General features: G+C 36.6%; 2 protein-coding genes and 1 long non-coding RNA gene across 3 annotated transcripts in view; 1 reads left to right on the forward strand and 2 right to left on the reverse strand.

Annotated features, from left to right (window-relative positions):
- The window catches only part of LOC114650889 (tenascin-like), a 585,410-nt gene that overhangs the window by 399,943 nt on the left and 171,384 nt on the right, over positions 1-14,083 (reverse strand). The window lies entirely within an intron of this gene.
- LOC127529643 (uncharacterized) overlaps positions 1-14,083 on the forward strand; it is a 744,809-nt gene that overhangs the window by 327,054 nt on the left and 403,672 nt on the right. The window lies entirely within an intron of this gene.
- Positions 944-11,940, reverse strand: ccdc105 (coiled-coil domain containing 105). Its single transcript, XM_028800790.2, has 8 exons — positions 11,567-11,940; positions 9,812-10,078; positions 6,600-6,704; positions 5,943-6,096; positions 5,447-5,613; positions 2,244-2,339; positions 1,782-1,895; positions 944-1,379 (listed from the first exon to the last, which is right to left on the reverse strand). Exons 1-8 carry the CDS (start codon positions 11,843-11,845, stop codon positions 1,167-1,169), a joined length of 1,395 nt encoding a protein of 464 aa, XP_028656623.1. The 5' UTR covers positions 11,846-11,940; the 3' UTR covers positions 944-1,166.

Genomic DNA, 14,083 nt, shown 5'->3' on the forward strand with positions numbered 1-14,083 from the left:
TTAGAAATAGCTTTATAACCTTTACCAGACTGATAGATCTCAATTACTTCTGTTCTCATTTGTTCCTGAATTTCTTTGGATCTTGGTATGATGTCTAGCTTTTGAGGTGCTTTTGGTCTACTTCTCTGTGTCAGGCAGCTCCTATTTAAGTGATTTCTTGATTGAAACAGGTGTGGCAGTAATCAGGCCTGGGGGTGGCTACGGAAATTGAACTCAGGTGTGATACACCACAGTTAGGTTATTTTTTAACAAGGGGGCAATTACTTTTTCACACAGGGCCATGTAGGTTTGGATTTTTTTTCTCCCTAAATAATAAACACCATCATTTAAAAACTGCATTTTGTGTTTACTTGTGTTATATTTGAATAATGGTTAAATGTGTTTGATGATCAGAAACATTTTGTGTGACAAACATGCAAAAGAATAAGAAATCAGGAAGGGGGCAAATAGTTTTTCACACCACTGTATATCTCAGTAATATTTAAATTTTACACAAAGAAGAATACCAAAAATATGATGTGCATCTTTTTCAATCTGTCATTAGAAGACAAATTTCCATAGTTCCATTTTTATAAAATTCCTAAAAAGGTGAAAATCATAATTAATGATTAGGCCCCGTTCTTTGATATATTTTCACTTTTATTAAGGGGATATGTATTGTACTGTATTTATGGCCATATGGAGTTCTTTGGTGTCTCCTGTCACTCAGCCTTTCATTTTGTGTTGCATGTGTCTGAAATAGAACAATAACAGATTTTGCATTGCAGCAAATTAAGGCCCTCTCAAAGTAGAGCTGTTGGGTATAACCAGAAAGTGATGGGGACTGATCTATACTGTATCATGATTGTTACTTGGCTTTGGCTCATTTTTCACTTTATTCCACAGTGCACCATACAACATGACTACACATTTTAATGTGGGAAAAAAAAACAAAAAAACATGATTTTCGGCAAGGGTAAAAAGATTAATTTAATGATGAATTATATTGGTAGTTTATTGGTAGAAATAACAAATTCCACATGCCATGAACTCTCCAAAACCTTAATGGATATTATTCTATATTTTACACACCTGGGATGGTTGCATGAAAATATTTATGAAGTTTATTTTTGATTGTATTTGTATATGTATCTTCATTTTAATCCTTAATTTTATGAAATTTCTAATTAACGCCAGGGACAAGGCACATCTCCTGCTTTTACATCAGTATGAATCCAGCGGTGGTTGGAGTAGCGTCGTCGCATTCTGACCACTGCAGAATCAATTTTGCTGGCTACCTTTTTCCTCTGCAAATCATCTTCTAGTTGATTATATGCCAAGTTCAAATGTCCTATGTCCCGGTTATTGGTATCCATGGCCCGCTGGAAACCAACACATCCCTGTGACATAAACATGAAATAACATTAATATTCTCAAATGTGGTTTTGTGAAATTATTTTTTGTAATATTTGTATCTGCCTTCCCTGTTTAGAGTTGCTTGCAGCCTGAGCTTTTCCACCATCTCTGTATAAGCAGTAATTTAATCAGCATACTCACACTCACTTCCAACAGCCAACTTAGAGTCACCAATCACCCTAATAACATGCCAATGGACTGCTGAAAGATGCCAGAGACCAGAATAATGAACGGAAGTTACAGATTTCCACACACGAGGCACCCTTTATGGAAGTTTAACCTCCCAAGACTGTGGGGCAGTAACTCTTACCATTTCTGCCAACATGATATTCCTAATTATTTAAAAATTTAGATAAAATATTCTAATATCATGACTTATAGATAACCTGTATCACAGCTGCAGCTTCAGGAAGCTGAGTTCCTGGATGTCGCTGATACACTTGAACCAGTGGTCTGTCCAGCTTCTCTCTGGAGAGAAAGTCACTGCTATGAGTGGGACCCTGAAGTAAAATAGACACAAAATATTGTTTATTAAATGCTGACATTCATCATGAATACTATAACAATTTCTAATCCACTTAATTCAATTCATTGTCACAGAGCAGAAGCTTATTCTGTCATCATTGGGTGCACAAGAGGAATCAACCTTGGATGCCATTTCGTTGACATGTATACTCCAGGTTTGAGGAGTGCCAAGAGAAAACCCACTCTGGCAAAACATAGCAACTCTGCACAGACAACAACTGGGCATGAGATTCAAATACAGTGCTACCCTGTTGACATTTGCACAAGATCAGAGCAATCTGCAACAATGTTCACAGTGTCCAAGAAATCATATTACTACTTACAAGGGCCTGTTCTTTGAACAGCTCTGTTTCATCATACCAGCGCTTCACTCGGTGGATGGCATTTCGTGTTTGACCAGTGCCTACATTCAGGCGTTGCTACAAGGATAAAGCAAAAATATGCATAAAAATTTGTCAAATCTAATAATGTAATCAAACTGAACTATGATCACCATTTTAAGCATTGCACTTTACGCTGGCAACAAGTGTGAGGAGTTCTCTCTTTTATAGGACATTTTAACATGTTATTATTTTTTCCCATTACCATGAAGAGGATTGTTTGTACAACCCCAATACCAATGAAGTTGGGACGTTGTGTAAAATGTAAATAAAAACAGAATAGAATGATTTGCAAATCGTTTTCAACCTATATTCAATTGAATACACTACGAAGACAAGATATCGAATGTTCATACTGATAAACTTTATTGTTGTTTTGCAAATCTTCACTCATTTTGAATTTGATGCCTACAACACGTTGCAAAAAAGCTGGGACAGGGGCAGTAAAAGACTGGGAAAGTTGAGGAATGTTCAAAAAAACACCTGTTTTGAACATTCCACAGGTGAACAGGTTAATTGGAAACAGGTGTTTGTCATGATTGGGTATAAAAGGAGTATCCCCAAAAGGCTCAGTCATTCACAAGCAAAGATGAGGCGAGGTTCACCACTTTGTGAACAACTGCGTGGGCAAATAGTCCAGCAGTTTAAGAACAACGTTTCTCAACGTACAATTGCAAGGAATCTAGGGATTTTATCATCTACTGTCCATAATATCATCAAAACATTCAGAGAATCTGGAGAAATCTCTACATGTAAGCGGCAAGGCCGAATACCAACACTGGATGCCCGTGACCTTCAATCCCTCAGATGGCACTGCATTAAAAACCAACATCATTCTGTAAAGGATATTACCACGTGGGCTCAGGAATACTTCAGAAAACCATTGTCAGTTAACACAGTTCATTGCTACGTCTACAAGTGCAAGTTAAAACTCTACCATGCAAAGCGAAGCCATATAACATCCAGAAATGCCGGCGGCTTCTCTGGGCCCGAGCTCATCTGAGATGGACTGACACAAAGTGGAAAAGTGTGCTGTGGTCTGACGAGTACACATTTCAAATTGTTTTTGGAAATCATAGACGTCGTGTCCTCCGGGCCAAAGAGGAAAAGGACCATCCGGATTGTTATCAGCTCAAAGTTCAAAAGCCAGCATCTGTGATGGTGTGGGGGTGTGTTAGTGCCCATAGCATGGGTAACTTGCACATCTGTGAAGGCACCATTAATGCTGAAAGGTACATACAGGTTTTGGAGCAACATATGCTGCCATCCAAGCGACGTCTTTTTCAGGGACGTCCCTGCTTATTTCAGCAGGACAATACAAAGCCACATTCTGCATGTGTTACAACAGCGTGGCTTCATAGTAAAAGAGTGCGGGTACTAGACTGGCCTGCCTGCAGTCCAGACCTGTCTCCCATTGAAAATGTGTGGCGCATTATGAAGCGCAAAATATGACAACGGAGACCCCGGACTGTTGAGCAACTGAAGTTGTACATCAAGCAAGAATGGGAAAGAATTCCACCTAAACAGCTTCAACAATTAGTGTCCTCAGTTCCCAAACGCTTGTTGTTAAAAGGAAAGGTGATATAACACAGTGGTAAACATGCCCCTGTCCCAGTTTTTTTGGAATGTGTTGTAGGCATCAAATTCAAAATGAGTGAAGATTTGCAAAACAACAATAAAGTTTATCAGTTTGAACATTCGATATCTTGTCTTCATAGTGTATTCAATTGAATATAGGATGAAAAGGATTTGCCAATCATTGTATTCTGTTTTTATTTACGTTTTACGCAACATCCCAACTTCATTGGAATTGGGGTTGTACATAAAAATAGAGAGTGAGATGTTTTTTATTTTAATTTATAAAAAAAAATGGTATTAATTGATGAATAAAACATTTTAATGCCTGAATGTGTATACAATTCACACAGAAAGAATAACTGAAATAAATTTAATACTTCAGTACATTTTCACTGACATGTATTTTGCTATACAGTAAACTGCCTGATTGAGGCTTGATTTCCCTGGAGCATTTTTATTTCTTACAACCATCCTATTTTGTGCCTTCCCTGTATATATTAGATGTTGTGATTTATTTTCTTCTTTTTGCTTGTCTTCTGTTATGTGAGTGTCCAGTGTACAAAATGGAAAGGGAGGTGCTTACATTGAAAACTGTGCCCTGCTGGAGATCAATGAAAGAGACACAGTAGTGTGGTACACCTCAGTAGGTTTTAGGTGGGAATAAAATGAGTGCTATAAAAATGTATCTGTATCATCTTTTTGAATACTCATACATATTGAATATCAATACCAAAGTAGCAGACCATCACTAGCACAAAATCACCCAGCAGCATTATAGATGTAACTTAATAAATGAACAGTATTACATGGTGGCTTAATTGTAGGTAAAAGCCCTGGCATATTATCTATGCAAAGTTTACACGCTGTCTGCATATGAATCTACCCAATGAATGGCTTGGCTTTATAATAGGTGTGGGCTCAGAAATTACAGAGTAAAGGGGCCCTGAACAAATGTCTATTTTTTAAATATTTGTTGTCCTCTTTTAAAATGTAGAAACTGCTGAAGTGTGAAAGACAATATCTTACATACAGCCCGTTGTTAAAACTAATAGAATTATTTTTCCTGTTCTGTTCATGGTGGCATGGTGGCGCAGTGGGTAGCACTGCTGCCTTGCAGTTGGGAGATCTGGGGTCCTGGGTTCGCTTCCCGGGCCCTCCCAGCGTGGAGTTTCCATGTTCTCCCCGTGTCTGCGTGTGTTTCCTTCGGGCGCTCCGGTTTCCTCCCACAGTCCAAAGACATGCAGGTTAGGTGGATTGGCAATTCTAAATTGGCCCTAGTGTGTGCTGTGTGTGTCCTGCGGTGGGTTGGCACCCTGCCCAGGATTGGTTCCTGCCTTGTGCCCTGTGTTGGCTGGGATTGGCTCCAGCAGACCCCCGTGACCCTGTGTTCAGATTCAGCAGGTTGGAAAATGGATGGATGGATGTTCCGTTCATTCATTATTTTACTTTAAAAATTCATTGGTTCACAGCATTGCCCATACATAATAATGTTCATGAACTATTATAGTCCATCACTCTATAGACAAAATTTTTAATAAATCTATACTTTATTTCTGAAGTTCTCATACCAGTAAGCCAACAGTCTCTGAAACCTTCTGGGTGACACCATCATTGACAGACTTATCAGTGGCTTGCTGGTGACGTTTTGCACTTGCAACACTTTGTGTGATTTTTTGGCGAAGCTCTCTGGACTGAGCACAAGCAAACTGGGCTGCTTCAATCACTTCCTTGCACTCTGATATTAAAAATAATTAAAATTTATTAAAATAAATAAATGCAGAGCTACAACATTTATTTCTTTTACAAAATCACAGCTCTGCTCTTCGAAACAGATTATCCTATTCATGTAAAACCTAACTAGAAGACAGATGCATATACAAGTACACAGCGTTTTCTACACTTCTATATTTTCAGAAAGAAATTATCATAGCCTTTCTGCCAGAAACATGTATAAATTAAACATATCTATATTAACATTATGTAGTATAGTACTGTCAAAACACATAAAGAGAAATTGGTTATTCCTATATTCTTTCCTTTATTTATATTTAAATGAAAACATACCTGGTGTAAAGGGTCCAATGGGGTTGGGCTTGAGAAGATCTTTATTTAGTGAAACGGTAGTGGATGTATCTAGTACTGCATTTGGAATAAGGTCCAGAACCCTGCTTCGTTCTGACACACAGGTCAACAGATTCTTGCGACAAGTACATAGAGTCTAAAATAGAAAAAAACGATCACTTCAACTTATTATTTTAGGAAAATATACCTGTGCCACTTGAAGTGATATGTAGAAGCATGTCTTTCTCTTTTTTTTGAAGCAAGTACAAACTAAAACTTTTTTCCACCAAACAAGCAGTCTTTTTATTGTCCTATTACAGTACTCACTAGCCAAGCTGTATATATATTTTACGTGTATACAATTAGTATACAGCTGGAAAACTTTTAAGAATGTAATTTACTTACAGAGATTTAGAAAATAAATGCTGAAAGAGTAAAATTATGAGGCTTTAAATATTTATTTGGATTAGATTTCTACTCCTTACAGTAGGAAATAAATCAGGTGTGTTCATACAAGGTGTTTTCATTTACATTGGAGAAACTTTGATTATGTGTAAATATCCTGCCTATGTACCTATCATGTTTTGTAGTCTAAATATTTTTTCAACATATAGAATATACGCAATCAGATAATGAAAAACTGTCAAATAAGAGGATTACCTGTTGTTGGTCTTTAGTTTCTTTAAGCACGGTTTCCAACTCAAACTTAAGATAAGATAACTGCTTTCTTTCCATGTCTAATAAGGTGTCTGCACCATCATGTTCCTGGACAAGAAGCAAAACACATTGCATAGAGTTTAAAATATCGACACTTTTTGTAGAATTAAATATTTGAGTAATTTGTTTTGGAAATATTAATTTATATGTACATGTTTTACAGAATGCAAGAATTGATATGGCGTGCCTCAGAAAGAAAAACAAAGAATGTAGCCTAATGCAGTTTGTAGGAGTAACGGTAAAGCTGGTAAGAGTAGAAAACAAATTTGTACCGCTTGACGCAGAAGAATTAAGGAGCTTACATGATAATGAATGCAAAACTAATAACAAATAAGGTGTTGTTCTTGCTCAGATGGTTATTGTTGTAAGTAAAATGAGTAGCCTGGTAGTATGAGGGAAAACGTTCCCATAGAACCAAACATGAGTGGTATGTCTAAAAGCTCTCCATGCCAAAAAGCAACTCCTTGCAACCTTCTATAACAATTATGCTTGATTAACTATGCCATTCAGCAAAGTTCAATATGGACTGGTATCCAATGTACCTTTTATGCAGTTCAGTTATTCTCTTTCTTAGGTGAGAATATCAAGATGTTTACAGTGTATTCTACATAATGTTATCACCTGGACTTTGCGCCTTCTGCAGCACAAGTCCAAGACTAACTTGTTCAGTTAGTGCTTCTAATGTTAAAATATTAAAACAACAAGTGCCAATTTGTGATATGCTAGATGGTCAATGCATATATAGTAAAAGTGAAATGGTAACATTGCCTGCAATGAACATTTGTGACACAACCAGTCAGTTTATGTTTCTATTCATTTTTAAATCTATATTTATAGAAAAAAATTGTAAACAGACTATTTGATTGATGATGCAGGCACCTGTCCCCCAGAAGTTTACAAATGACACATTTAGAGCTACCCTGTATTTCACACCATGTCTGTTTCCAATTTCACTGCTTGTCAGTAGGTGTCAACATAGACATAGAATTACTAGACGCCGCATGACCAGCAGCATCGTACATCAACGTCGCCGCCATATTGCAAGTGGCACTGCTGTGGAGTGAAGTAATGGATTAAGATGCCTCACGCATGTGCTGCTTGGGACTGTACAAACCGCTGTACGCTCCAAACCAGATCCCGGGGGATTATATTTCTTAGGTAAGGCTGAACAGTTGTTTTGGTTATATTTGGCCATTAGAAAATCCCGTTTTATAATCTTAACTTTAGCTACACCAGGCTAAAGTAGCACAGCTATGCATTTACAGTGTGTGCTCAAGTGAGCCTCCAAACAACATTTTGGCTAAACGTTTTTAGTCACTAACTATGTAGATTGTTGTTAGCTGTTAACATTTCTCAAACTTTGAAGGTTTCCCAAAGAAATCCACCTCAGGAAACACTGGGAGGTAGCCCTTAGACAGGATTTTGAGAAAGCTGTCCTGTGATGTGTTGGCCATGCTAGTTTGGTAACAGATGCTGTACCGGCATCATATGACCAAAGCTACCACTTGCTCACATTAAAAAACAAAGGACGTTTGATGATTCCTTCTGAGGGTACAGTCAAGGTGTTCAAAGTAGCTGAGCATGTTATCCGACAGTCAACATTAGGGCAAGCTGTCAGTGGATCTTTGATCAATCAGTTTGTTCGGGCTGAGATTGGTTCAGATGATGTGTTTTTTTCTCAAGGTGCACATTGAGGAAACACAGTTTGAAATTGACAACCATCATTTTATGCTCATGTACTGTATTTAGTTGTGTCTGTCTTCCACAAACTAAGGCTGCACCATATTGCCAGACTAAATACTCTCAAATTACAGGATCTGAGTGAGCGAGAGGGAGTGTAAGTCTGTAGAAGATCAGTGAGGTAGGGGGGAGCAAGACTGTGGAGAGCTTTAAATGTTAAGAGCAGTATTTTATATTGTATTCAGTAGTGAACAGGGAGCCAGTGAAGTTGAGAGAGAATAGGTGTAATATGTTCAGTGGATTTAGAACAGATTATTATTCTGGCAGCAGAATTTTGAAGAAGATGTAAGCGATGGATACGTTTTTGTGGCATGCCAGATAGAATAGCATTACAATAATCTATACGTGAGGTGACTAGGGCATTAACCAATACTTCAGTACTGTGTTGTGTAAGAACAGGACAACAGAGATGGAAGAAGGCAGTCAGAGAAATGTTACTTATATGGGAGGAATTATTTAATAATAATTATTATTATTTAATAATTGCCATTATTAGTGTATAAATGGATATAAATAATTGCATTTTAACAATTCTGCAAAATCTGTTGTATGTAAATGATACTGTTTTAAACGTTATTGTTCAGAAAACCCGGTTTCCATGTCTACCTGTATTAGTTTAAATGGCACTTTTGCCACTCACAATATGGCTGATGCGCTGACGTATCATGTTGACTGGGCAACACAGTGAATGCGGCATCTATCTATATATGTCTATGGGTGTCGATATAAGACTACCTACACTGCTGAATTCACACATGTATAGGCACTAGCAACTTGTTGTAGATACTTTATGTGCAGGTTGCTTAACATTTCCAATACAATAGGTATATATAGAAAATGAAACTTGAACCTTAATTTCCATTTCCATGATTCAGTAAATATTCTTATTAAAAATTTAGCACATGGTATCGAATTACATGTGCTTCAGCCTAATTAATTAATCACATTTTAATTTCATAAGCAGTTGTCTGAAAAACTATAGGGGACTAGTTTACAACTAAGAAAAGCATTACCTTTGCTAGAATATAACAAATATATATTGTGTTATGTTTATTTAATTTTGGTCGATCAGTTTTCTTTTAAAATGGCAGAAATAAAGGCCTGCTTCACTACTGAAAATATCACTGAAAGCAGCCATTTAACAGTGTAGTTCTGACATGAAGTGGAGCTGAAATGTGCCTATGACAAAATAATCCTAGACCTCCCAACACTGCAACTTGTGATAAAAGCTATAAATGCAATATGGAGTCTCACACTCATTTTATTTTTCTGCCAAACTTCAGACATTAATATTCCTTCATTTTGATAGCATTTTATTTTAAACACTACTACTGTAAAGGGTTTAAAATAATAATAATAATTATGTTACTAAAGAAGTGGATAAACAATCAAACTGCATGCTTTCCTCCACTCACCTTTTCATTGATAGCTGGACGAAATGTACGCATGTAGATACTCTGTTGATTCATAAGAATATCCTTACGGAGACAGGCCAGTGCCTTCTCTAGGGATTCTCTTCCCCGAATCAGCCTCTTTACTTCTTCATTCACACAAGCTGTTAACTGCCGCAGCTCTGAAACCACAAGTCGTACATCTCGCATATAGGCTAATGCAACATGGTTACTCTCATCTGCGCAAAACACTCTTAAGAAAGGTAAGGGCCAGCTTATTTTTTGGGAGGTCTGGGGAAAAAAACATAAGCATTAGTGAGACATATAAAATAGGGCCTTTAAAGAGATGGCTCAAGAGACATGACAATCCATAACAAAGTAAGCTTCAGCAATGTTAATCTGTCAGATGTTTTGTCTGTGATTTTATTACCATGCTTCTTTTAACTTCACCTGTTTGTTGTCTGGTACAAATCTTGTAATCAATATTTAAACCACTTCCTATTGTCCAAATAACTTGAAAGTTTGCACACTTACTCACTTCCGATGACAATACATGAATCAATAATCAGTTTCACTAATTGATCAATTAATCCATGTTAATTAAGAAATGAAACTTTCATATGAAGAATAGTTAAAGACTTCACCAATAGATGGCGCTAGTAACGGATAGAAATATTTAAGGAAGTGTTAAAATATTGATTACAAAATTATACTAAAACAAACCCAAAGTTGAAAATAATATGTATAAAAAAATACTTTTTAAAAACCACACTTATATTAAGTTAAAAAGTGTACTAAAAAGTAAAAAATAAGTCTTGTATATCACTCGTAAAATAAAAGTGTGGGCACTTTTCATCAATCAATAAAATCTTGGCAAAAGCACTCACTCTTTTATTTTACGAGTGATGTATGAGAGACTTATTTTTTAATTTTTAGTACACTTTTTAACTTAATATAAGCGTGATTTTAAAAAAGTATTTTTTTATATATATACATTCTGCACTCCCTTCTTCAGCAGATACTGTACATTTTACAGACAGACAGCTCTTATCATTGAAGTTCTAGCCATTGAAGAACTGTTTTCCACCAAAGATATAAAATGTTAACACATTCAGACATTTTATACTACACCATAATAAGTGATGATGGAGTTGCTCTTTGAAAGCATTATTCCACCCATTTGTTTCCTACTTTTTCCATTTCAGAGTTTTGGGGAGCTCGGGGGCACAAGGAAGGAGAAAACCATGGGTGAAACACCTGCAATGGTTACTGAAGAGACACTGTACACCATATGTAATGTTTAAACAAATCAGTATTTCAAACAGCATTCCTCTGAAGGTCTGTTTGAAAAATATTGGGATGAAGAAATAGAGAGGTTATTGTTTGGAATGGAAGATGCCAAAGTAGAAATTGCCTATTTACTCATTTCTTTACATTTTTAACACAAAATACCCATTTAACCTTCCATTTTATGATCTCTCTGTATGTGTTTTATAATGACATGGTGAACTGGAGACTCTCCTGGGAACAAAACAGGAATCTGCCCACCACAGGACACATCAGCATATACACACACTGTCACTCAAAATGATGCAATTTAAAGAAACCAATTGTCCTAGCCTGTACCTCTCTAGAAAGTGGGAAGAACCCAATACCCTGAGAAAACTCTTGGGGATTTTAAGAACATACAAACTATGTGTACTCAGGACATTTTACACCCACAATGCTGGCTTTATAAAAGTAAAATATAAGGAAAATATATAGCTCATAAATACACACCTGTAGATACTCTTGCGGTGCTGTACATGGTCTTTGATATTCATTTTCTTGTCCCAATGCACGATGAGCTTCATCTGTAATGGTCCCCTTCTCCAGTGGTTTGATATATGTGTCACAACTTTGACTTCTATAATCTCTATAAGTTTTAGTTTTCACCTTAGTTGGGGATTCAGATTTTTGGACCAGTGTATTAGCTAACTGGATTGCACGAAGTGACTCATTACACCAAGTCTGGGGGCCGATGGTCACTGTGGCAATGGGAAGAGGCTGCAAAGGCATTTTGTTATAAAAGAGGTAGACTAGAATGGCCCCAAACAACCATCTGATTAACTTTCCACAAGCAAGAGATGTTTTATTATTTCTACCTGCAAAAAAAAAAAAAGTATTATAATGACCAGCTTAAAGAACCTTAAAGAAGCAATATGCAAAACAGTACTATTTTCATCTTGATTACATTTAATTGGAACACACAAATAAGTATAAAAATTATAACTTAACCTTATGAAGTCAAAAGCTCCACAAATTAACGTGATGCTTTAGAATGTGTATTTATATGGCAAAAATATGAATTAATTTTCAACAAAGGCAACTGGTTAACATCTCCCTGATTAAAGATTAAATTACTGTTCATGAAGAACATACAGAAGGTTAGTGCCATTACAGGTAAAACAATACATTTCTATTTTAAAATATTACATTAGCTAAGTTTAAAGTAAATTAAAAGTTTTAATACTTAAAAGAACACCCGTAATTATATTCAATTAGCAACTTGCAACACGTCTCCTTTAAAAGTTGTATTCAATATAGTTTTAAATATTCGCAGCACTTTTAAATGTTATACAGTCCATCAATAAATTGTAAAATAACTGTAATGTTAGAGAAATATAGTACAACTAGCAGCTTTAGTTCATTGCTCACGCTTTAAGGCCGGTCATGGGCAGTGCGGTTATCCAGGCTCGTTTGTATCTTCTTAGTTCGGGCGTTTTTTATTTATATATTTATTTAATTATTATTTTATAAAATGCTCCGTTTTACGTCCGCTCTGCCTGAGAACTTCATCTGCGTCGTTACCGTGGAAACCGTCACTACGGCAACTGTGCAACACTAGCTAAAGTTTACATAGGCGAGCGCGTGCAGGAGCGTACGCCGTAGATCACGTGGGGCAGAAGGCTGTTTAATTATTAATAGCGACGCAACCGGACCTTAGTTCCACGCTCCACGGCTCTCCAGAAGCTAAGAAAGGGCCGTGTATAAAGGTGACAGCTGAGCCTGCAGAGAGATGTGTTCTGTTACTTATGTTGGTGGGTTACATAATGTTGCACTAGTTTAAAGCTGTGGTTTATACTGCTCCTAATATATGGGTTCTGTTTGTCACCGTTCACCTCAGGTACTTCACGCATTCCGCTAGGAGCATGGGATTTTTCTGCGCGTACTGTATACCAATTTCCTCCTCTTCCAAGAAGGGATCTTATCGGGCGATTGTGTCCTGCGGCGAATCCATACCTTGAATATCTTTACGTTTGAATAGATTTCAAATGTTCTTATCATAGAACTTCTGCGGCCAAACCACGTCCCCTGGCGACATAGTATGCTGATTAGCGTTTGCCTATTGAGTATAATTGTTTTCCTGGTTTTAATGTATGTTTTCTGAAATCATATCCCGCCTGTCTGTTTATTCTTGCTTGAATAAAGTAGTAAGTATTCAGCGTAAAATAAGATTGTATACCTTTCGAGGTAAACCGGTCTACCACAGGACAAATTGCGGCTCGATTGAGTGAAAAGAAGGGTTCTTCTCGCTTAAGTTTAACTTGCAAAATTATTGAATCTAGTACAAAGGTCTATTGATTAATATTTAAGTTTTTTAAAGACCACATTATAACACGAAATTAGTTATTTATGGATTAATATGTAAAGATATAATAGGGAAAAATAAACGGGATGAGGATAATTATATTAAAGGAAGAAACTTGTGTATAATGTAACAATATACCTGTGAATGGAACTTTACAAAGAGCAAAAGGTAAATTCAGGGGCAAGCAGTTTAAAAAGAGGTGGGAATGTAACTGGCAGAAAACAAGAGTGGATGTTTAAGAGGGCAACCAATGTGAACCAGTCAAGCTTAACCAAGTAATAATGGATATAAGCTTTATATAAAATAGTGTTATAGCATAATGAAAGAGATTTCATCCAAACTGACTAAATAGTATAGAGCTGTACGTAACTGAAAACCATAAAGTATATAAAAATAATACAGTACCTTTCCCCTGAGGATCACATCAAATATTTTTATTGAAACAAATGAGCTGCAGTTACCTTCATATAAGTAACCGCTGGAAACCCAACATACAGAGAAAGGTGAGGGAAATAAAGTAGGAACATTACTTACTTGAATTATCTTAATTGCTGGCATTGCCAAAGGCAAAACCGAAAAATGCTGAAATCAGCACACGAGAGGACCAGAAACCAACTGAGATCCTAGACTACAATGCCACCAAAGGGGGGGGGGGGGGGTGGACA

This window comes from Erpetoichthys calabaricus, chromosome 1 (assembly GCF_900747795.2).
Source record: "Erpetoichthys calabaricus chromosome 1, fErpCal1.3, whole genome shotgun sequence".
NCBI lineage: Eukaryota > Metazoa > Chordata > Cladistia > Polypteriformes > Polypteridae > Erpetoichthys > Erpetoichthys calabaricus.

What these genes read in the sequence shown, in the direction of transcription:
- ccdc105 (XM_028800790.2), bottom strand. Translation starts at nt 11,845, where the DNA reads ATGCCTTTGCAGCCTCTTCCCATTGCCACAGTGACCATCGGCCCCCAG. An exon ending in AAACTAAAGACCAACAACAG is followed by an intron (nt 6,097 to 6,599) that starts GTAATCCTCTTA and finishes TTTCTATTTTAG; the next exon opens with ACTCTATGTACTTGTCGCAA. An exon ending in AAGCTGCAGCTGTGATACAG is followed by an intron (nt 1,380 to 1,781) that starts GTTATCTATAAG and finishes TTTATGTCACAG; the next exon opens with GGATGTGTTGGTTTCCAGCG.